General features: G+C 35.3%; 1 protein-coding gene across 1 annotated transcript in view; it reads right to left on the bottom strand.

The window, feature by feature from the left end:
• The window catches only part of Mdga2 (MAM domain containing glycosylphosphatidylinositol anchor 2), a 788,307-nt gene that overhangs the window by 24,470 nt on the left and 741,652 nt on the right, over positions 1–22,185 (bottom strand). The window contains exons 11-14 of the mRNA XM_052185765.1: positions 11,514–11,691; positions 10,060–10,080; positions 5,718–5,873; positions 5,132–5,290 (exon numbers count right to left, since the gene is read on the bottom strand). Of these exons, the coding sequence (XP_052041725.1) occupies positions 5,132–5,290; positions 5,718–5,873; positions 10,060–10,080; positions 11,514–11,691 (514 nt within the window). The remainder of the gene's footprint in view (positions 1–5,131; positions 5,291–5,717; positions 5,874–10,059; positions 10,081–11,513; positions 11,692–22,185) is intronic.

Below are 22,185 nucleotides of genomic sequence, written 5' to 3'. Positions count from 1 at the left end.
ATACTTAAGTTCCAAGTTTGTATTTTTTCCATGGATTACAGAATGCATCCTGTGGAAGTCACTATCCACAGGTTGAGAAACATTACTTTTTTGCTAACTAATGTGTTAATCTGGCCTTTGAAGCACTGAAGCCAGGTGTTGAATTAACCTCTTTAGCTATGAAAGACCTTCCACTTCTTTTACTCTGTGGTCTACTTTGAAATTCCACACTTCAGTCTACTCACTGCTGTTTAATCAATCATCTTTAAAATTTCTTGGGAAAGCCTGCAGGAGTTCTTATTTTAGCAGTTGTTTCACACTGAAATATGATTTTTGTCATTGTGTTATAGGGACAATTTCCTACCTTAAACTTCATGAATCAAGTTCTTCCTTCCTTCCTTCCTTCCTTCCTTCCTTCCTTCCTTCCTTCCTTCCTTCCTTCCTTCCTTCCTTCCTTCCTTTATTTCTTTATTTCTGTTTCTTTCACTTTAGTAATCACTGTAAAGTTGTAAAGAGCTAAGCTCTTCTGCTTTAGTCTTTGATCTAACGGGTGCTGTGGCTGGTTTGACCTGACAGAGCACTGCGTGTTTGCTTGCATCAGCTCCAAGCCTGGCTTGTTTACATATCTGTGCTCATGAAGCAGCACTTTTAATGTGTCCAGGCGCTTTTTCTCTGGACTGACAACTTGGTGATGGTTTGCTTCAATGAGCTTAGCAGGTAACCTACCTAAGCTCCTCTTGGACCTTCTCTTCTAACCCCTATCATTTCTAATTCTGATGAAAAGCAAGACACATGAACCTTTCACTTTAGAGATATTGATTGGCCTCATTTCAGTGAGACTGAGGCTCATAGCCTAGGAAATCCCAAAAAGAGAGAGAGAGGAAGTAGCAATCAGAACAGGTAACCTTTTGGGCATAGTTGGGTTTGTGATGATTTCAAACAGTTATAGCAGTTCCACCAATGGCAATAGACCAAGGATCACTACAAAAAATTCAGTAAAAGTAAAGGAATAAAGAGAAAGAAAAAAGGTTCATATATTTTGACAATCAGCAAAACACAGCATAAAAAGGGGGACTGAGGAATTCCATGCCTTTAGGACAGTGGAACTCACAAAGTATGAAGAAAGTTCCAGAAAAGGTGAAAACACACCTTCCCCTGAGCCTTTTGCAAAGTTGACTAACTCTTCAACGTTTCAAAGATGTGGAGAATTTAGAATGCTACAAGTCCACACCTAAATTATCTTGAGCATCTTTAGCACTAGATTTTATAGTCATTTATTGCCATCCTCTGTACATGACCTTTATAACCATCAGATAATTCTCATAGAATATAGGAACAGAAACCTAGTTTACAATCAAAAGGGCTAAGTGTAGAGTCAGATGGCAAATGATAGCTACAGTTAGACTCCCCTGTTTTTTTATAGTCTACCAGCTAATATTTCTACCAGTGTATGGTAGATTGAATAGGCCTGGTCCTTAAAGACTCTTGTGTTTGAATACTTAGCTCATGGGGAGTGACACGAGTAGGAGGTGTGTCTTTGTCGGAGTGGAACGGCCTTGTTGGAGAAAGTGTATCACTGTGGAGTGGGCTTTGAGGTCTCCTACACTCAAGTCCTGCCAAGTGTGGACCACAGTCTCTCCTTGCTGCCTATAGATCAGGATGTGAAATTCTTGGCTCTGTCCCCAGCACCATATTGACCTGTCTGCTGTCATGCTTCTTGCCATGATTATAAGGAACTAAACCCCTGAAACTGTAAGCCAGCTCCAATTGAATATTTTTCTTTATAAGAGTTGTCTTAGTCACAGGCTCTCATCATAGCAATAAAACTCAGATACATAACGTATCTGAAAAAAGTATCTTGGTTTGTTCTGTTGTTATAAAGGCACTGAATATGGGAAAATCTAAATCCATGTTTGTGGGACTTCATCACTCATACCCAATTCCAGAACAAACCACCTCTCCTCATTGAGGGAAGAACAGTGTGATTACATTGACACCATCCTGCTACATTCAGAGTTGTCCAAATTTTAGGTTTCTAAATAATTCAGTATCTGTGAGATGTAATAAAAGAACAAAACATGTCTATATTCCATTTTGTTTTCGTTTACTACATATCATGGGATGAGTATATTTACTTAAATTTTTAGCATTTTGGGGCCTGTTCTCTGCTTAGATGACCCAAGTAATATATTTGGAGCCTAACCTGCTACTTGTGACCATTTGCAGAAAACTGAGAAATGCCACCAACATGTTCAACATAACGGACCTTTACTCAGAAAGATAACCCAATGCTGTAAACAGCCAGAATAAGAGCAACAGAAACACTGATGGACATTTGCCAAGAAGAGTGAGGGGAACAAAGAGGAACTTAGATGTTCTCAGAAGTATTTTGCATCTCATAAATACATGTACAGTTTTCAAGGATGCACAAAAAGTGCTGATCTCATGTATGAGGTGACTATATATTTTGTCATGTATAATTCTAAGCCATATATGCATATTTATACACATATATAATACAATATGTATATACATATATATGGCTTAGAATTATCTATTTTATTTTTTCTAGTAAATTGGAAAAGGGGGGAGGAAGTCTTAAATGAATATTAAAAAGGATAGCAAGTTAAATGGACATGATTAACTGAAATAAAAAAAATCTAAGCTAATTAAAATTACCATTCTTAATAGTTTCTTCTGACATTAAATGAGAGGAGTGAGAATTCTGACATGAGATATCCCTCTCATAGTTAATGCATCATGAGACCATGACCACTAATGCCAAAGCCTTCATAGCAGTTTCCTGTCTCTGTTCTGTATCACAAAGGTATTATTCATCCCTACTGTATTTCTTCCAATGTCCAAAATCTCATGCTTTTCACCTGTAGAGTCTGTGATAACTAACTGTGAATAACAAGTGACTCTTACATACTTAGTCTGATTTCCATGACCCTCCAGTAAGTCCTTCTGCAGAGCCATGACTAGGTCCAGCTTCCCAGGTTGAATTATGACTTTGCTGTTTATAAGCTATGTGTTGGCCATGATAATCAAAGCTCTTTGTGTTTCAGTGTCTTTGTCTGAGAAACAGGATAATTATCTAAATGAGGCTAAGTGATCATTGTGCAAATTAAAAGAAATAACCACAAAATGCCCTCTTCCAGGGCTATTTGAATATTGAATGACTATGAGATTGCTGTCTGTTACCTGGGAGAAGGGGGCAATTATGATCTTATAAATCCAAACCAGAGCTTTCTAAAAGAGAAATTATTGTTCCCATTTTGCATAGGAGGATGCCAAGTACAGTTATTCAAAGTGATTTGTGTGAAGACTGCTTCCGCCTTGGTTTCCCCTGTGTCTGCTCTGTTTCAGATTGGGGAACTTTTCAGTTTATTTGCTATTGATCCTGGCTGGTCATTTGTTGCTCTACTGGAAAGAACACTGGTATAGCTCAAAGATGAGAGTGAAGGTATAATGTAACAGATCCATCCATATCAACATCGTGAGGTTCAATTTTCTTCACTGTAAACAACAGACCATGTTGTTCACTTTTACAGTGAGGATAGCAGCTTAAACAATATGATAATAGGTATATATACTATGACTAATTTTGGAAGTCAGTGCATATTTATATTGTTTTTATTAATATATATCAAGACACTAGGGTCACCCTAACTTTACAGTTTTAAGCAGTGTGTTAATTCTACCTAACTACTGACTGTTAAAATTAAGGACTTCCTTTGTTTAGAAGCACCACTGCACTTCCAACACTTATACATATTTAATTCCTTGACCAAACCCGGTGGAGCTAGATATGCTCTGCTACTCAGGACTCTGTCATAATTTAGGGAGGTTGTAAATGTGTATCTAAAAGTATAGTATATTGTCTTAGGGTTTTACTGTTGTGAACAGACACCATGACCAGGGCAACTCTTATAATTGAGGCTGGCTTACAGGTTCAGAGGTTCAATCCATTATCACCAAGGTAGGAACATGGCAGCCTCCAGGCAGACATGGTACAGGAGGAGCTGAGAGTTTTCCATTCTGTTAGCAGAATGTTGGCTTCCAGGAGCTAGGATGATGGTCTTAAAGTCCACACCCACAGTGACACATTTACTCCAACAAAGTCACACCTACTCCAAAAGGGCCACACCTTCTAATAGTGCCACTCCCATGGCCAACTATATACAAACCATAACATATAAAACCCACAGCAATGATTTTTAAACACAGCACCACAATTTAATATAACAATAGCTAGGCTACAGTTATATTTTTAATGTTTTTTTATAATAACTATAACTATATGTTCTTATCATTTCAAGTCAAATACTCCCAAGATATGCTGAGCAGTCTTTTGTACTGATTGTATTGTCTAATGGCTAATTATATATATATATATATATATATATATATATATATATATATATATATATATATATATATATATATGGGTTAATATATATAATTATATATATAATAAATTATATATATAAATTTGGTGTCCAGTTCTCTGGACTTCAGCATTGCATTCAAAAACCTGGAAACATGTACAATCTTTGCTCCCACTGAGGATTGTGAAGTTCACCTGTTGCTACATGGTATTCTCCTTAGCACAGTTGAGAGAAAATTCATGGTAGGTTTTCATTATTACTGTACAAAATATCCAAAGGTAGATACCTTCAGTTTTGTATTCCCTTTAAGGCCCAGGATATTCTTAAATTCTAGTTAATATAAGGTATCCATAGAAAAATAATCATAACACTGTTACTAGCATATAGAGAGTGCTGAAAGTACTTTTTCACGCGACAATATTCCTTTTCATAATCATTGACGTGCATTGCCATTATTCAGTTATATTCTTGGGAAAAAAAACCTAAGTTATGGCATGCCAGTGTCACAGGAGACTACATGCAGTGCATACTCTACTGACGGTCTGCTAACTCAGAATGCAAAGGAGAGATGATGCTCAGTCTCCCAACCCTTGTATGTGCTTTAGATTTGGATAATGGGAGGACATCTGTCTTTCCTTGCAATTCGTAGGTGAACAACTTAATAAAACTCAATTACAGTATTCTCTGAGTAAAGCTATCATCATGTCTTGTGTGAAACTCTTATTAGGATTGATGAAAAGATAATAGAACAGTTACCTTACCTATATGTTGTCCATACATGTGATAGAAGAAACTGAAACAATATGCACTATTTGTAGGTCCATATGGATTTTTGGGTGCTATGCTGAATACAGGACTCAGAAGCCGAGCCTTTTCTCCTTCTAGTCTGGGTCGCGATGTCTCAATGTACATATAAAAACCTGAAAGCAGGGGAAGCAACTGTTGAAGTGCATACTTATGAGGGAACATATAATGTTTTTGTGATGTTTCAGAGCTTCGATCCCAAATAAAAACTGATGGTTTATATCTCATTTATAAAACCTACATGGCTAAACACAATCACAACTTTAACAGAAAAAAAAAAAAGGCAGAACTGAGAGAAATGAAATTTTAGAGTTGAAATAACACAGAAGTAAATAAAACCAGCCAGATCCCTCAACTGTGTTTATCACTGAGGTGTGAGAAAACATTAATGACCACTAATATGGGAATTGCTGATGTGTAATATACAATGTTTTATTCTAAGATTCTCAAACACTTAGTTCACGGCCCACTTGTACTTCACGTTGAAGACATTTCCAGCTCTCCAGGTGCTGTAAGTAAGCACAGCCCTGCAAATCGCCCTACCTTCTTTGGAACCACTCCGATCTGCGTTGGGACCCGTGTTAGGGGTGTATTTTGTATTTCTTGTTGCAGTACTTTGCTTTGTCCAGTCAAAGTTATCCGTATCATCTTGGGTGAACAAACAAATATTACCGTCTTCAAATCCACAGTGAAATTCTCCTGTTGACACATTTTAATTAAAGTGATAAGTATTAATTAAATGGTCTTATTAGAAATGTTCTAATGTCTTATTAGAAAAAAATTTAAATATTACAATGCAATAATAGTACAGTAATGACATTAGAGCCTTAATGTAACAGTTATCACTAAATACAAAACCATTATAATTTTGATGAAAAAAGTAATGGTTTTATTGGCATATTTTAATTTTATAATGTAAATGGTTGCATTTGGCATTTCTGCAGGTACACACAATGTCCTCTGATCAAATCTCTCCCTGTACATCCTCCATCTGCTTTCTGCTTTTTCTTTCTGTATCCCTTATTGCCCTGGTTTTAGAATACATTTCACTCTACATTAAGCCAATATCTTATTACACCATTAAGGTCCACATCTTTTGTTTAGAAACAAACAGATTTAATTCCTATTAAAGGAAAATAATTCACATTTGACTTGTGAATCGGGAATTTTTCTAACTTTTTTAAATGTATTGGAACACTTGAGACCAAAGAGTCAATTAGGAAAGAAGCTTCCTAAAACAGGAGAGGTGGCACAAGCCCGTGATTTCAGTGCCACAGACGCTGCAATAGGCTAACCATCATGATTTCGAAGCCCAATGTGAATTCCAAGACAGACTTTTCCATACATAAGACCGTGTCTTTCGAAATAAAAAGAAAAGAAAATGAACTTTTCAATTTACCTGATATCATTTCAAACACGTATACCTTGAGCATGTAATTCTTTATTTGCTGTCCTCTAGAAATGCTCTTCTGCACACACATATGCAATGTCTAACTTTGCTTAAGGCAAGGGGTTTTAGGGCAAATTGCTTTTAAAGCAGTCACTATCCACGCTTGAGTTGAATGTGGGTTTGGCAAATGTGTGAAATCCACCTAAAGTGCATTTTATAAAGGAAGTTTATGGAGACCCTAAGGAAGGACTAGAGATTTAAATGCCTGCTATATGCTGAGTTCAGAAACAATATGAGTTCAGAGAGAGACTTTTAAAATTGTCATTAAATGTGTGTGGTCATTAAATCTAGAATAGAAGATTTTCTTATTGGGATATATCCCACTTCAAAAGTGTATACACAGATGAGTTGGTAAATTCTATCAGAAACACACACACAAAAAAAAACTGTTCACAGTAGTACACATTTTTCCATTCAGCAAAATAAGGACTCTGAAAAAATTTCAATAATCTTCACTGAGTCCCACAGATAAGAAAACTTTGGTTCAGTCAGCTTGGCTTATTAAAAATAAAGTACAAATAGACTCTTGCTTTGCTGAAGTTCACAAAGAAAAACACATCTACAGACTCTCCTCCTGGAGTCTGTACTGCCTTTGCAAAGGGGAGCACCCATTAAAACTCCTCAGGAAGAAGCATTTGGTTGTGATCACATGACTGAGTTAAGTGAATCCTTCTTTGCATTTACGGAATATGTTTTTGTTATGGTTTCTTTTGTCTGTCTGATTAAAGACTTGCAGTATGTCTTTTTTTTTATATTCTATCTAGATGGATAGGCTTAAGGAAGACAATATTCTACATAAAATATATTTTAAAACCTTGACTTTTATTCATGTAAATGTGTTTGTTTTTACTTTCAAGTATTCATCATTGAGTTGCGAGAAGACATTTGAATTGTTTTCAGTTGTTTAATATGTATTTCAGAACTCCTGCAAAACATTATGTTTATATGTTAAAATTAATTACAGTGGCTTGAAGAGATGGCTCAGTGGTTAAGAGAATGCTTGGTCTCCCACGGTACCTAAGTTCAATTCCCAGCACCTACATGGTGACTCACAACAATCTGAAACTCTAGGCCCTGGGTGTCTAACACTTCGCATACAAAGAACACAGACATACACACAGGTGAAACCTCTACAAACATAAAATAAATATAATAAAAAAGACCTGTTGGGAAATGTAAGTAAAACAAGTTTTAACAGCATAAAATAATTTTAAGATTATTCTATCATTATATTAAATCATATATATGTATACACACATAAACACACACAAAGTTTATTCAGATAAAGTTTACTCAGATAAAGAATATTTGAAAGATAATGCACATTCACTGAGCTACATAAACTTAGCAAAAGTCAATGTGATATTGGATAGCTTACAAATATGAAAAAAGGAAATCTAAGAATTTCTAAAACACAGAATCGTGATCATTCTTCACTTTCTACATCTTTAATTTTTGATAGCTTTCTGATTAAAATATGATTTTTTTAATTTATAGACTGTTGTGGTTTGAAGGAGAATGAATGGCCCCCAAACCTTGATATTTCTGAATGTTTAGACCTCAGTTGGTCCAAACCTGATTGGGAAGGGTTGGGAATGTGGTCTTGCTGGAGGAGGGGTGCCAGCGTGGTGGGCTTTGAGGTTTCAAATGCCCATGTCATTCTAGATGGCACGCCTCCTCCACCTCATGCTTTGGACCAGATGTAAACTCTTAGTACAGCTTGTGTCATGCCATGCCTGCCTGCCACCATGCTACCCTCTGGAACAATGAAACTCAAGTTGTTTTCTTTTATCAGTTGCCATGGTCATGGTGCTTCTTCATAATAGTTGAAATGAAATTAAGGCAAATATACATAATAAAGAATTTTAAATAATCCACATGCTATAACCTCATCATTCTACTCCTCCTGCCTTGCCACTGGATTTATTGTGATATGGTAAAGAAACAATTTAGAAAATAAGGAATAAAATGTCTGGAACTCAATGACTTCTGTGGATCAACCTATACTCTTTTGCAGTTCCTTGGAAGATGTAAAAATCTAGCTTTATATTAACTATAGAGTATTCTCAGGGACTGATAATGATATTAGATTTCCTACTAAATCCTCTTATTTTAATGTGGTTTGCCAGAGATGGAGAGATGTGTGAAGGATAATCTTCATTGACTACTAACACGACTGGATTTGGAATCGCCTAGGAGACACATCTCTGAGTATATTCCTCAGGGTTTTTTTATTGGAGGTTTAACTGAGGAAGGAAAATCCATCCTGAATGTGGGTAGGGCAACCTCATGGGCTGGAATCAGCAAGTTTATGAAAGGGAAAGAGGAGAACCAAATAGGAGCAGGCATTCAGTCATCTCTCTTTCCTGACTTCAGATCCCACAGCCATGCCTGCCTTTGATGATGGACAGTATCTTCATTATACCACGAGAAAACACGAGTCAAGTTCCTTCTATGAAATGAATATGAGGTATTTTTACGTTCAGGAATAATTTTCAGGTAGATGTACACTATTCTTCATCATGTATTTATAAAATTTAATGGAAAAAATCAGAATTCAAATCAAAACCAGACCAAATGTATTAGACCTTAAAATCACATAAATTCAGTGATCTGTGGCCAGGTCTGCTGGTGCATGTTTGAAACTCCTGTACTTAGGTGAAGAAGATAGAATGATAATAAGTTTGCACTGTAGTCTAGAACATATAGTGAAATCTTGCCTCTAATAAATACAGTGCTAAAGTAAAATAATATTATCTCTGAGAAAGAACTCAAATACAAACTTAATAAATAATCAAGGGTTGGAGAGATGGTTCTTTGGGTGAAGTCACGTGCTTCATCTGCATGGTGGGCTGAATTAAACCCCAGAATTTCATGGCAGCAGTAAAGAAGTGATTCTTGATAATTCTTCTCTGACCTCCAGTACAGATGCAAAATGTCAGATTTATACTCCACTGCATACACAATATACACAATTACATATATACATTACTAACAATAATAATCATTTTTATAATTGGCTTTAATAAGAACCTTTGTCTTTATGAAGAAAAGACTACAAATCCAAGAATAAAATCAAAGAACCATAATACCATAAATAACATAATAACAAAATAAAACACAAATGATACCCCACATAAAAGAAAAATGAATTAAGTTACAGAGCAATGAATGTTAACCACTTTGAGGACATAAGTCCATATTTTCTCACTTAGTTAAATCTTTGAACATCATTTATTGGTATTGAAATACTTATTTTTCTATCATATTCTCTGAACTTTAAAGTTAATATAAAATACCAGTTTTACTGTTTTAAAATCAGTTTTTTATACCAAGTAAGAATAGATTTTACCTAATCTTTGTATATTTATAGATAATCCATTTTTCTTTACTATGTAATATAAAATGAGTTTCAGGTAAAAATGATATACTTACTCAAATGAGGATTTACAGGTGCTGGAAAAAAGCAAAAATAAAGATATATTAGCAAGACTTAAGTGCATTTGTAAATAAAAGTTAAATTAGTCTATTCAGAGACCCGTAGTTTCTTCTGAACCTAATAATGGTAGTAAAAATTATATTTGCAATTCATTTTGTTCTATAGGACACAGTGTAATTTATTTTAATTTATATTAAGAACTTTCAGATATACCACATTTAGAGTGGATGCAAAAAATGTGGTATATCTACACAATGGAGTACTATTCAGCCATTAGAAACAATGAATTCATGAAATTCTTAGGCAAATGGATGGAGCTAGAAAACATCATACTAAGTGAGGTAACCCAGACTCAAAAGGTGACTCATGGTATGCACTCACTAATAAGTGGATATTAACCTAGAAAACTGGAATACCCCAAACATAATCCATACATCAAATGAGGTACAAGAAGAAAGGAGGAGTGGCCCCTTGTTCTAGAAAGACTCAGTGAAGAAGTATAGGGCAAAACCAGAACGGGGAAGTGGGAAGGGGTGGGTGGGAGGACAGGGGGAGAAAAGGGGGCTTATGGGACTTTCGGGGAGTGGGGGGCTAGAAAAGGGGAAATCATTTGAAATGTAAATAAAAAATATATCGAATAAAAAAAAAAGTACCACAAAGATCAATGTTAAAAAACATGGGGGAGTTGTTTATTTTCCAATGCTATGCTAACCTTTTACATCCTAACTAGCGTTAAACAAAATCAGAAATTGAAAAGAAGCTGTTGGTAGAACAATCTATAATCTAGGTAAATTGAGAATATAAACAATTATAAATAAGAAAAAGTAAGAGGTTATTTTTATTTATTTATTTATTTATTTATTTATTTATTTATCTATCTATTTATTTATTTCTACAACAGCTAGGGATATACAAAGAAACCCTGTCTCAAAACAAAAACAAAAACAAAAACAAAAATACTTCTACAATGTAAAAGAGAACGTGTCTACATGTTTACGGATCAGCAGTTAGCACTGAGAGCCAACTCTGCTCTGGATATAACAGCCTTATTGTGTCTTCAAAGAATTACAATGGGTAGTAATTTGCCTTCTGGAACTTCTGTTTTATCCCCCTCTCCCTTTAAAAAATATCATTTCCCTGGTGCCTCACAAACCACCATGTAAACTTGCAGCTTCCTAAGAAAGCAAAACCCACAAGCGTACACATTAAGCATGTTCACCCTTACACTAAAACACCTAGTCCAGTTCAAAGCATTGTCTTGTTCAGTTGTTTGTATTGGTTCTAAACACAGAACTTATCTATATCCTTAACTATCTTTTCTGCTTAATTAATTTATGTTTCAGACAGAACCAGAGAATAACTAAAATTGTGATAGGGGGTCATAATTATACATAATCATAATTTCATGCACAAATAAATACTTGTAAAATTTTTTTAACAACCTACTTACCTGTATATTTAATTACACGAATTGTTGAATCTCCTTCACCAAATTTAGTGAGAGGAGTCAGTCGGACTTCATAGGCCTCTGGTTTAATAAGTTCAGTCAAATTATATGTAATTAGTTCTCCCTTCTGAATATTCCCATTTATTTTAATCTCCTGTTCCCACCAGCGTTGTTGTCCAGCCTGAAATCAAAACAATTGTATAATAATATTTTTAACAACTAATTGAAATGTTTTCAGTTTGTTAAAAGAAAATGGAAAATAATTTGTAAGCTTGTAGAACTTAATTTTAGGATTTTATTAAACATGCCATATTATATACATATAGTTTATAAATTCTTATATCTTGTAGGTGCTTCCTGATAACTGCAAAACAATCAGAGCTAGTTAAATAGATTCAGATGATTTTAATGGGTCATTTTACATTAAAAGTTAGAACACTCAAACAAACACTATCATTTGATATTTTAAAAAGGGTATATATAACTACATCTTACATAATTTATTGATGGTATATTAGATTCTTGAACAGTGTTAACATTTTTACCATATCAACAAGCATATATATTACATGACAAATTGTTTTCAGAAATAAATTGTACGTATTACAGCTTTAACACAGACATCCCTATAACCTTAGCTGTTTAGTTCATTGAAAACACAAATATAATGAAGACTGAAATTAAACTCATGATAAAATGATTGTGATTCCTAAAAAAGTCATATTGCAATTAAAAAAATTAAAAGAACAAAGGGATCTAGAGCGATTCAGTAAGTGCAAGTGGGAAGGACCCATTTCTAAGTTATCAGAGGGTGGCTGAATCAGAATGATGTATGGTAGTAAATAAGATGAAAACCAGGATGGACATGTCAGTGACATGAAATAATGTGTTCACTTTAGTAAAAGGGATTGAAACCCTACTACAGCAAACCAAAAAGGAGTGTCACATAGTATCCTACACTGAACATACAATGCTTAGATAATTTTATTTTATTTTTTAAATACTTTTATTTTCTATATTCTTTGTTTACATTCCAAATGATTTCCCCTTTCCCAGATTCCCCCCTCCCCATATGTCCCATAAACCTTCTTCTCTCCACCCATTCTCCAATCACCTCCCTCCTTTTTCTCTGTCCTTATATTCCACTCCAATGCTAGATCAATCCTTTCCAGGATCAGGACCCTCTCCATACTTCTTCATGGGAGTCATTTGTTATGCGATTTGTGCCTTGGGTATTCAGAGCTTCTGGGCTAATTAATATCCACTTATCAGAGATTGCATTCCATGTGTATTCTTTTGTGATTGGGTTACCTCACTTAGGATGATATTTTCCAGATCAAACCATTTGCCTAAAAATTTTGTGAATTCATTTTTTCTAATTGCTGAGTAGTATTCCATTGTGTAAATATACCACATTTTCTGTATCCATTCCTCCTTTGAGGGACATCTGGGTTCTTTCCAGCTTCTGGCTATTATAAATAAGGCTGCTATGAACATAATGGAGCATGTGTCTTTATTGCATGTGGGGAATGATAATTTTATAATTATTTGTGGGAGGAGAACCAGGGACTGAACTCAGGCCTTCACACATAATTACAAGTACTCTATTGAGAGAAATTTTAATCCAGTAACATGACTGCTCTGTCAAGGGGACATATTCAAAGATATTATCCATCCAGAATGTAAACAAATCTGGAATATAGTATGATATGGTTGGAAAAGAGACATGTACTTAGTCCACACCTTTAAACTATGTAGATAAGGTTAGTATCTGGAAGAAAGTTTGAAAGTGACATCTAATTGAGGGATAGACAAAGTAATGAATCAGAGAAAGATTTGACACAATGAGTCAAAGATAAAATATGCCCAGGTTTCAGAAGAACGGACAGGGGAGACAGGTCTTAAGAGAGCATCACAGAGTATAAGTGTGTGTGTGTGTGTGTGTGTGTGTGTGAGAGAGAGAGAGAGAGAGAGAGGGGGGGGGGAGGAAGAGGGAAGGGGGAGAGGAAGAGGAAGAGGAAGAGGGAGAGAAAGAAGGCAATTTTACAGAAACAGGTAACAAGTAATGATAGAACAAGCCAGAGTCAAAAGATTAGAACAGATTGCCAGAGTTAGTTTGAGGCCAAGCAAATCAATTCATTCAGAAGCTGCTGAGAGAAGCAGTTTGAACAAGCCAGGCTGGAGAGGAGATTGAGCCAGAGCAGCTAATTTGATCCAGCAAGCCAGAGTTCAGACCTACTAACATGGATATCCCTGGTTCTACAGATTTTCACACGGTAATTTCTCTCTCTCTCATGTAACTGTACATAGCTATGCATGAATTCCTTATATGTATACATATTTGTACACATTATATTAATATACTATATATGAGTGTGCATAAAAGTGTATGTATATGTATGTATATATGTATGTACATACATTCATATACATACTGATATATTTTCTGAAGAGTGGCTAGTTCTAAGTATATAGTTTGGACTCCTACTGTTGTTATGCGCCTACTGCTAAACTTCTGGGAATGAAATTCTACAGCATGTGTGCTATTAGTGTTTCTCATTAATTTTGTCTCACAAACAAACAATGAACAAAATAGTGGAATTAAAAAGATACTGTCATGTGTAATTCTTAAAGCTCTATTCACAGAAGAGAGAAAAAACCTGTTATGGAAGAGGTATGTGTAGAGAAAAAAAGAATGTATACATACATCCTTATCTAAGTATTCAGTCTCAGGAGGCTCATATACTTAACTTTAAGAGACAAGATAAGATGTCTCCTTTGAGATTGCATCTCCTAGAAATATCAGTGAAGCTACACCTATGAGGCCTCATCAACATGGCTGCCTCTAGAAGACCCAAACAAAGGTGACACCAACAAGCACATTAACATGGAGGGGGTAATCACACAGGGTCCTGATCCTAGAGAAAACTACATACAACTGAGAGATTCTGGGAATAACTCATCAATGGGATATATGTACATGGTTAGCCCTAAAATACATATGTATACAGTTAACATCATATATACAGATCAGATTGTATTTACATAATTACAAACATATAAATATATTATATACATACATATAACAACAATTAATTTAAAAAGAGGCCAGAGGCCAGGAGTCAGAGAAAGATCAAGAGAATACAAGGTATATGGGAAGACTGGGAGAGAGGAAAGGAGAAGAGGAAAAATGATGTGGTTGTATTTAAATTTAATAAATAAATACATATGGTAAAAAGGTAAAATAGGAGATAATAAATGTGACTATGCTTAAAAGTAGAAAGTCATAGCACATCAAAGTGTAGAGAGCATTAAAGGAGTATTCAGCCACATACCCACATACAGGATTCCTTTATGTTCTGCCCCTTCTCAAGACTCTGGAAATATTGAAGAAGGAATACTCTAGATTTGGGGTCACCAAAGGAAAACAGTGTATTCTGAAAATGACCAAGCCTCTGAACTCATGAATTCACAACAACTCTTGTTTCCCTGCTCAAGAGTCTACAGGACCACATTCCAATATGAATGGTCAAGATGTTTGCAATCCCCTCCCCTTCCCCACCCACTGACAGAGGAGCTTTGGACAATGCAGAGCTAGGAGGAACGTCTGCTGTTATTTATGATTATAGCCATGGTAGGTCAACACCACACCCATTAATATATGGCCAAGACCAACTGGACTCTGTTGATTATTTCTTAAAGAGATAAAATGTTGGGAGGAGTTGGGTGTAGTTGTGATTGGGAAGCACATAGTGGGAGCAGTAGCAGTGAATATGATTAAACTCTAAAAAGAATTAAGAAAATCATACATTTTAAAAGTTTGCTGTCATTATCATCTCCCATTAAGAGAGGGATGAGTAAGCCTGAACTTTAAATAACTGTTCTACATGGAGATAACCTGAATATATTAAAAATGCCTAGAAGTAAACAAGAAACAGAGTTGAGTAGCAAAATGACTCAGATAATAGCTATTTCACAGATGAAGAAACTCCAATAACTAATTAATTAGAGAAAGCTAAGTCTTCACAATGAATCAATGAAATAGAAACTAAATCCATATTATTTCACATAATCAGGGAGAAAAAATTATCAGTGTTAAAGTTTGATGCCACTATAAAACAGTAGAAAACTTTAAGAATATCAGAACCTATGTGCAAGAAAGAAAAGTGAGCATGAGGTCACCTCACTAACAAATGAGGCTGTAAAGGTGTTGCACATTCACACAGGAGCCTGGAACATGCTCAGTCTGTAGAGAATTTATGATGCAGTAGTCATCTGTGATAAGTTATCTGATAGCCTTGGATTCTCTTAGCTCCAATCATGTGGGACAAGAAATCATCAAGTTGATTGCACATGTGCCTTGGTGCATCTGAGGGACCCTGAGCTTTAAAATCCTTACATCTTATAACTGACAGCAACCAAACTTGCCAAAAATATTTATACCTTTATTCCATTGGACATCAAATCTTCCCTTTACTTCAGAAACGGAAATTATTTTCTAAGGCAGTTTGCTGTGTATGTGAACTTAAAAATGGACATAATAAAATGACAAAGTGTATTTGTCTACACATGACATGCAGAAGCACAGATCTAAAAAAAATATCTATCATGCAAGCACGTAGCCCTGGTTGATAATGTAAATTGGCCCAAGTTCACATGGCATTAAAAAATGTTACAGTTTTTAACAGGTGAATGTCCATATTCAGTAACAGGGATATTCAAATATTAGAAACATAAAAAATGGTGTAAGCATAGGTAAGTAAGGCATACTAATAAAGTCCTAGGCTATCCCTAAAATATCTCTTGAGGCCATGGTTTCTTCAAAATAACTTAATGTAAATAGCAATTCTTCCACTGTCTTTGGATTTTAACTTTTATATGTCTGAGCTCAAGGCAAAAGTAAAATTATTTCAAAAGGTAGATGAAATCAACTCTTAGACAATTGTATAAAAGCAAATACTTTACTATTATCAAGAGAGAATCGTGGAAATAAGATACAATTTTCTGGACATGTAAGCTTGAGACCATCCTGGTATGTAGCATATGCAGAGGGAGGGACTACAGGTATTCAGTTGATATAATGAAGATTTTGTTCAGCTAGTGTAGCTATGTTGAAGTTGTGATAAACTATGGCATATATAACTTCACATGCATATTAAAAAAAAGCAATAGCTTTGATTCCAAGCCTTTAATTTAAAGCTATGATGAAAGTATACATTTCAGCAATTGAAAGCCTAAGCCTAAGCAATTGAATACTATGTATGGCATAACCGCTGCTAGCTGTGAAAACATACAGACTGAAAACTGAAAGCATTGTTTTCACATACAGATGAATGCACAATTACACCCACTTCCTAAGAATAAAACCACCAAGCAATTGGAAGCAAGGGACCCAGACCATAAATACAGACAGCATCCCCAATTTGTCCCTCCTGTGTACTGAGGAACTCAAGTGTTAAATGCTTTCTCATGTCAATTTAAAAATCCATTTCCTCTTTCCTAATAGATATGTTCCTTTTGCATACTTTAAACATTGCAGACACAAAGTCTGTAACAAACTTAGACTTGAAAGTGAGAAATGAAATCATGCTGCCATTTCTTCATCATTCTGTCTGGACAGCGAATCTCTAACAGCAACTCATGGACTCCACTGTAAGGACTGGATGAGGAAGAACTAACAGGGAACACTGCGTACTTTAACTGAATATAGGGTACATGCACACCACCATTCTTCCTGTTTTAATGTGACTAGCTGAGAGAAAGACTGACACTCCCTTCCATAGGAACTGCTTTCTGTGTGCACCAGTCATTCTGAAAGGGAATATAATAATGGGCTGTAAAAATATGGACATTACAGAGTGTAATTCATACATCCATATCATTATCCACAGAATAAGTGTCTAAGATGTTATTTCATAGCTGCAAATCATTTCCTGATCCATCATTCTCACAGGCTGATGATACAGAGTTAATAATGTTTCCATTACAGTGTTTCAACCTATGCATGTGCCTTGGTTATATTCATCTATCTTATCAATCTTTCCTATCCACCCTCTCTCATTTCCTATGTCTCTTTCTCATGTATTTCTACATTTAATTTAATACCTTCCCCAGTATCAACGTATGAGAGAAAAGATCCAACATTTGTTTTCATGAGACCTGCTTATGTCATCTAACACAATGGTTTTAAGTTATATATTTTTTATTTTCTTCTATGCACATGTGCTACATTTGTATTGTCCCAAATGAAAGATAAAAGCTATAGATTTCAGAGGTACTTTTTGTTTGTTTGTTTATTTGTTTTTATATTTATTTTGTTAGCTACATCTTGTAAAATAAAGGAACTTTTGTTGGAACTCCTCTTACTATGAGTTAATTCTCATGAACTGTTGGAAATAAGTTCAAACTCTTATCAGCCTTGCTACTGGCAAGATCTTCTCCAGAGAATGGATGGAGGTTTCTTCATTTTTGTCTGTCACATCTTTTTGGAAGCCTAAATATCATTTTTATATTAGAGTTGAGTAGCATTCCATAGAAGCCAACTTCACTTTGATGGACTAACCTCTCAATAGAACGCATCCAAATTTGCTGATTAAAATTTCCACAATCTCCTGGAGTATAAGGACAACATCTACCCCTGCTCATTGCATTCCCATTGCCATCAATTTACTAGGCCATTGACATGTTGAGACTACTAAGGCTTTCAATAGGCATCAGAGAGAAATAAAAATGCAGTTTGAAAAGCATTAGGGATCCTTATTTAAGTTAGAATTCAAAGGTGTAATGATGCGTTGGTATAAGTAAATCAGCCTAGCAGACATAAACTAGTAAGTGGTGTTAACTGTATGTGGCCACTAGTCTATTTCACTTTTGGAAGAAGGTATAAATATGATTTTCTGGTTACTGAAATGATCTACCTTAAATGTAAGTAATACCTGGAAATTTTGGTTCCACAGTGTGAGATTCAGAATACTGTTGCTTCATGAAATTGCAGAGCACTAGAAAGTTATGTGCAGAGGCAATTAGAGAAACATGAATTCTGTGGCAAATTTCACAAACAGGAATACTCTGATGTTTCCAAAGCTCATTTTGACTTCATTTCTGATAACATATAATTAACTCATGCTATGCCAAGTTAAACTTAGTAGTATTAAGTTTTGGAACTGATGCACTCAAGTTCTATACTCAATTGTGCTGAGGACTGAGTACTCCAGAGAAGTGTGTGAGCTGAGGCAGTAGAGAAGGCAGCATAAAGCCCATCTTGAGGTCGTTTCCACTGTTCCATTGCTATTCTTCAAGACAGTGGTTCTCCTAATGCCTCAACCCAATAATACAATGCTTCATATTGTGGTAGACCCCAACTATCATGTTATTTTAGTTATATACGTTTTAACTGTAATTAAGATACTGTTATGTGAGATACTGTAATTTTGATACTGTTATGGCAGTAATGTAAATTTCTGGTATGTAGGATATCTGATATGTGATGCCTACGAGATAGTGACCAACAGATTGAGACCTGCTGCTCTACAACTTAGTCCACTTCATCTGCACTTTCTGCTCCTATTTGAGAATGTAGAATCCATCTCTTTATGTAGCTGGAATTGTCTTGGTCCTTGTTCAACGATTTTTTTCAATCCTTGGATTTGAAAGGTAACCACAGGTACTGTGTCAACAGCAGCATGTCAGCCTCTGTTCTGGCACTTTCAATATTCTATCAGCATCTCAAAAACCAGTGAGACAGGGTGTGCCATGTACTATTGCCTCCAGACCCGGACCCTATCTGCTCTTCCTGGCAGGGCAGGTGTTTTCCTTCTGTGCTTCTCTGAGCAAGAGATTGTTGTCTGGAGAGATGTGAAGTATTTGTGCAAGCAGAATCCAGGAAACATGCTAGCTTATAAAAGGAAGGCTTGCAAAGTATCTTCAATGATGTTTTTAGGGGAAAAAGAACTACAAATAACTCATTCAGAACAGACTTCTGTGACAGCCAGGTAGAATGTCCTTACTCAGGGATAATAAAAATAGAAAGGAAGGGAAAAACAGATTAAGGAAAAGTAAGAACTACATATAGCTCACAACTTTCAACCTAGATTAAAGCTGTTATAACACAGTTAAGATTGTAGCTCTATAAAAATGAAAACAAAATCAGAACATACCTTTGAACAAAGAGCCTTTGAAACCCTGAACAAAGCCAGTCATTCTAAAACAGCTAACATAGCTGAAGGGCTAGAAACAAGGCCAATTCTTTACATTCTGGAATGTCCATCCACAAATTCTAAATTAGCTCAGCGTTCCAAGGTGATAGCTTAAAGATTAGATAAGTTGCCCAGAATAATTTAAACACAGCCCACATCTATTGATTAAATTTAATGAGGTAGGGTGTATCCTATGTATCTCAATAATTAGTTAATTTAACATAAAACAATGTGGTAGCTACTTAACTGCCTTTAAATTGTATCAATATTATATCCAATCCATCTCATTACATCATATAGATTATTGTTTCTCTTTATAATTTTGTGAGAAACTAAAATACTACAATTAGAAAGAAAATAAAAGTTATATTAGAAGATATATAGCTATGTTAAACTCAAACAAATTTTTGTCCAAGGTCTTCCTCTCTTTTTGTGCTATTTTTCATGTCTGTTCCTCATAAATCATTATTATTATCTATGTTACTTATTTTCTCATATTGTTGTGGTGAATAACAATTTGCAAAATTATTTATAATAATGGCCAATATTTTTAAATACCTATTATGTGTCAACTTACTTCAGAAGATTTCTTTTTTTTTAAGATTTATTTTTTTATTCGATATATTTTTTATTTACATTTCAAATGATTTCCCCTTTTCTAGCCCCCCACTCCCCGAAAGTCCCATAAGCCCCCTTCTCTTCCCCTGTCCTCATCTCCTAAGACTAGCTAGACTGCTTTGGCTTGATAGTAATTAAAGAATAATCACTTGAATTCAACATGGCATACATTGGGAGCGACTTCAGCTTATTATGTTTTTATAAAGTGGAGTGAACAGATACACTATAAATTTAAATATAATGTCATTAACAGCTGATAACATGTAAAATCTTTCCAAAGCCATTTAACTCAGGTTTCCACAATGAACAAGCCATTAAATCAATATGAGCTATCTTCGTGTGTAATCTGTATCTTAAAACAGGAAGTAAGCAGAGAACACAGAGAGTGCAAAGTCTCCTGTAAAATACCCCCAGGAGCATTTTAATTCAGTGTCAAGTTCTGTGTTCTTTTCCCTGAGCCAGGGAATATTTAGAACTTAAAAATTACCTGAAATAAGCTCACCATTTTGGTATATTTTTTTTTAAGACTGAGGAGACTCAGTAACTTCTTACTGCCTATATGTTATCAGTCAGTGTGGCTAGCCCATTTCTGGTCTTCATGCCCTTTGTGGAAAGCATGTACACAAATGGAGAGATTGTATGACGTCTGAAAGGCCAGTGGAGAGTTCACACACAGCAGGGAATGGGCTCACTTGTTTTGTGGAAAGGTTTCTAAGGTTACGTTTTTAATGCTTTGGTTCTGGCCTGGTGCTTTCAATTCAACAAGCAAATTCAAGCACTGGAACATGCACACAACAATGATAACAAGATAGGAAAAAAAAAAGCAAAGAAACAATCATCAAAAACCAATCCTGCCTGTGTCTGATGGATGTGCCCATGTAGCAGTTTACCGTCAGTGAGCTTTGGCTGTCTAAACTGATGTATGTAAGAAAGACATACTCATCTATTTCATAGGCACTTCTGTCATTTTGTTCATCTTAGTCCTATACCCTCACATACAACTTTAAATGTAATACATAGGAATATTAACAACAGATGGGATACCTCATCTATGTACGTTGCAAAACATTTTTCTAGATAATTTTCCTAATTCACATAGCAGTTTAAGATATATCAAAGTAAAAGTAATACAATCTTGCACTTAGCAATTGTCCAGGAATATAATACAACAGAGAAAAAGTCTTCTTGGAATACATGAATGCTTACTTCTTCTTTGTGTGCAGACTGTCTGAGTCAGCTGGTCAAACCTGCAGAATGTGGCTCATCTCTGATCATGGTTGGCCTCATGGTTAGTTCTATGTATCTCCTTATCTTGGACCAATGAGCTATCCAAAACACATTGGGCTCAGATGATTTATAGAGGTGAGCAGGATTCTACAAACACCTTTAATGTCAAGGTTGAGAAATGACATTTATCATTTCTCCACCAAGAGCAAATCACACAAGATACTCAACTTGTATGGGTCTGAGATATAGTCCCATAATGGATGAGGTTTCAAGAGAAATAAATCTTAGATTTAAAAAGTATTCAAGATTCTCAGAATTTTGAGTTGATAACAGACTTCTCATTATTAAAATTTAATAAATAGAAAGTATCAAAATATTAAAGTTATTTGTACCTACAGACATACTGGCATTTAATGTACATTTATAATTTTTTTGCGTGTGTATTGAGTTAGGAGTTGAGTCAAGCTGTACTGGAGATGAATTCCTAGCCAGGGAGAATGGTTTAGCCCCAGCCTGATTTCCACTCCACCTGAAAAATCAATATATGTCTGTATCAAAAACAGCCTACCCTGTTCCCAGTCAGATCATAAAAAAGCAACTATAACATATTTATAACTATCAGTGTGTGTGTATAT

This window comes from Apodemus sylvaticus, chromosome 6 (genome assembly GCF_947179515.1).
Source record: "Apodemus sylvaticus chromosome 6, mApoSyl1.1, whole genome shotgun sequence".
Taxonomy (NCBI): Eukaryota; Metazoa; Chordata; class Mammalia; order Rodentia; family Muridae; genus Apodemus; species Apodemus sylvaticus.
Note: the sequence above shows the minus strand (reverse complement) of the source record. Positions and strands in the feature narration are given on the sequence as shown.